Source organism: Microtus ochrogaster, linkage group LG5 (assembly GCF_000317375.1).
Source record: "Microtus ochrogaster isolate Prairie Vole_2 linkage group LG5, MicOch1.0, whole genome shotgun sequence".
In the NCBI taxonomy this organism is placed as follows: domain Eukaryota; kingdom Metazoa; phylum Chordata; class Mammalia; order Rodentia; family Cricetidae; genus Microtus; species Microtus ochrogaster.
Window position 1 is genome coordinate 44,001,478 of NC_022031.1, and position 3,461 is coordinate 44,004,938.

A 3,461-nucleotide genomic window follows, 5' to 3' on the forward strand; every position below is an offset into this window, starting at 1 on the left:
CTCCCTCCCTCCCTCCCTCCCTCTCCCTCAGTCATTCACTCCTGACTGACTAACATTTTGTACGGTAAGTTTATCTTTAATAATTTATAAAATTTCTCACTAAGCCTCTGCCGTTCGAACTTTCACCTCTGACCTGAATGTGAATGCGCATGTCCGCCCCAGTTTCTGCAGCTACTCCGAGAGCATAGCAGCAGAGCCAGGTCGCTCTACGAGCCTTGCTGTGGTCCGCCCTTCAGATGGGGTCTGCACTTTATTTGCTGGAAGGTTTCTGCAGCAGATGTTAGCAGGCAGACAAGCTAGCACACAACCCCAAAGCCCAGAGCGTGCTGCGCCAGGCGCGCGCACCCTTGCCAATACCAACCCCAGAAGTCCTGCAGGGTGATGGAGGGAGTGTGCTCTGAGGGGCCAGCGCTGCTCCGAAGCCCCGCTAATGTCTCTGTGTGGCCATGCTGTATTTTCAGCTTGTCATCATGGCTGGGACAGTGCTGCTTGCCTACTACTTCGAATGCACTGACACTTTTCAGGTGCATATCCAAGGATTCTTCTGTCAGGACGGAGACTTAATGAAGCCTTACCCAGGGACGGAGGAAGAAAGCTTCATCACCCCTCTGGTGCTCTATTGCGTGCTGGCTGCCACTCCAACTGCTATTGTAAGTACAGAACAAGAGTTCTTTGTTGCCGGGCACCTGAAAGTGTTTCCTGTCTGCCTTTTCTCCTCTTTCCTGTCCTCCTGGGTCTCCCCAGCGGGTAGCCTAATCAACGCGCTCCTGTTTCAGCTGGAGAAGACTGAGTAGAACTCTTCATCAAAACAACAACAAAATTAAATTGATCTTGCCTTTCATAGATGGATTTTTTTTTTTTTTGATTTTTAGTGTCAGGGTTTTTGAAGCTGTGTTTTTAAAAAGTATGAGTGAATGTCAGCAATCAACAGACATGGTTAGCTGGCCTCTTTAAGAATAGCTACTGTACTCTCAGAAAAAGTAGGCTGAGAGTTAGTTGTGTGTATTCAGGAGTTGACTGTTAGCGATGGCATTTGCCATCGAGACTCAGATCAGAGCGGAGCAGAACCCTCCCCCTGCTACCTCCTGCTGCTACCGCTGAACTGCAGAGGCCAGAGAGGAGCAAAATTACTTGACCCAAAATATGCTGTCCCTGCTCTTGTCCAAGTCACATCCCAGTGAGCTCAGCTGCAACTTTGCCTTCATTTATTTCACTGTCTCTCCTTTGAGGTCAAAAATTGGACGGACAGCCCTGTAAGGAGACTGCTTCGAGAGCATAAAGCTTGCAGATTCCTGTTAGGCAGTCAAGTGACTTAACACTTAGACACTCTCATTTTATGAGAGTGTTAAAATAAACACTCGTGTGTCTGAACACATTGCTGTCACCAGGGCAGATTCATCCGGGCATAATTTCGGTTCCGGCTCTGTCCTTCCCTTCTAATCACTTTCTAATAAAACCCCATTCTCCCACTCCACCTCTGGCATGCCTTCTGCTCTCTTTCAGACCGGGCCTTCATTAAAAATACTAACTGGTTTACTGCCGAGTACGGTGATTGCTCAGACATTCAGTTCAAAAGCTATTCTCGGTGGCGAGGCTTCTCTTGACTTATGATGAAAATTGACTGTAATTTTGAGGCTATAGAAAAATTGAGTCATCACACTCTGAGTCTATTCGGATCATTTGATCCATCCTCAGCAGAGCTCCCCTTAGCTACTAAGACATCAGGAGGAAGGAGAGTGATGCTGATGAGATGCATCACGATGCATCCGGGTGGTTAGAAACATTAGGTCTGCAGAGCAGCGTATCCAGCTCACATCCTGGCGGGATGACTCATCTCACTGATTCCTACTAGACAAGGCAAGGTTGTCACTGGGTCTAGAAGTGACTTCCTAAAGTTCCTGGCATGCCCGTAGTGTCCAGGAGTAAAGAACCTGGCAGGGAATTAGCCTCCACCGCTTTGACGGCACAGGACAAATGTCCTCATCTGAGAAGTATGACATTCCATTGAGAATCCCTGAGAATGGCCTCTTCTAAAGGGATGGGAGCTGGACATAACTTCCATGTCTCCTTTCCCTTATCCTTATCCTCAGCCCTAGGAAGAAAAAGAAAGCATAGAGAGAAGACACTTCTATGTGCCTCGCAAGGCAGAAAACTCTAATCCCCAGGTAAAACAAGGAAACAGGTTAAGCTCTGTCTAGAATGTACTGGTGGTGGTTCTACCATGAGGCAGTCCGGAACTGCAAGTGTGCCATCAACACATCATGATATCATGTTCTTATGTGTTCAGACACGAATTGCTGAGTGACCCATTGAGTTACTAATACATATTTTTCCTTTCTTCCTAATCTCATTCTCATTCTCTTTATTTTCCTATAATTATTTTGTATTTATAGAGATTTTGCCCATTAAAAAAAAAACTAAGACTAGTAGAAACATTAATAAAGATGAGCAGAAAATTTGAATCAAAGAAACAGTATAATTGCCGAATAAAATCAAAAGCAAATTCTTCAAAATGTTAAGTGCACGTGAAAGTGGAAGAGAGAATTTGGGAAAATATTGGGGAGATAACAAGGCCCAGGGGAGGAAAAGCAAGGAAGGATTAATGTGACCAAGACACAATAACATTTATGTATGAAAACTTCACCATGAAAAACATTATTTTGTATAACTAAAAAAAGAAACCATTTTATAATGATGTCTACTCTGCAGATGTTGCCTAGGTGAGCCTCATAGCATCCCAGTGAGGCAGAACGGAGTATTCCAATGAACATAAAAATCATGGCCAACAGCCTCCTTCATCTTTCAGTTGGGAACACCAGTCACAGTTTGGCTAAATGATGCCCTGAAGGTTCCATTTTTATATAAACTGATGGACAGGGATCTGCCCACTGGGTTCCATTGTTGCCCTCCTTTTAAAATTGGGGGCATGGCTGGGAACCAGGGATGCTCACAACTGGTGGGCTAATGGCAGGGAGCAATACAGTCCTCAACCCTGTTAGTCAGCAGCTATATTCCCTCAAGACCCCAATCTGTGAGCAGTGGCAGGCCAGATAGCCTCTGAGCTCTGAGAAGGAGCTGTGTTCACGTCTGCGCAGTGAGGTAGGACTTGCCCATGTGAGATCTCAGCATCTCTGAGTCCTAGTGCCTCCTTCAGCACACACACCTGCTCAGAGCTCCCAGCATTCACTGTCTCCCTCATACTGAGGCCCCCAAATAACTGTGTGACTTCTAGCTGCTTGTGTTCCCATGGGTTCAGTTTTCTCTTCTCTACACTTTTTAAAGGGATCAGGCTCAATGATTTCCAAGACCTTCTAGTTCTCAGATTTGATGAGAACACAAAAAGGACCATTTTTTTAAAGTTAGATATTTATTAGATGGGTTATGGAGAGGAAGGAAAAAGGGGGAAAGGGAAGGAGAGAGAGAGAGAGAGAGAGAGAGAGAGAGAGAGAGAGAGAGAGAGA

At 45.5% G+C, this 3,461-nt stretch overlaps 1 protein-coding gene across 3 annotated transcripts in view; it reads left to right on the forward strand.

The window, feature by feature from the left end:
• Plppr1 (phospholipid phosphatase related 1) overlaps window positions 1–3,461 on the forward strand; it is a 225,256-nt gene that overhangs the window by 184,926 nt on the left and 36,869 nt on the right. For 2 of the 3 annotated variants that reach the window (XM_026786794.1, XM_026786795.1), the window contains exon 3: window positions 462–650. In XM_026786794.1, the coding sequence (XP_026642595.1) occupies window positions 462–650 (189 nt within the window). Of the gene's footprint in view, window positions 1–46; window positions 65–461; window positions 651–3,461 lie in introns of those variants that run through there. The other variant, XM_026786796.1, reaches the window with a different exon arrangement.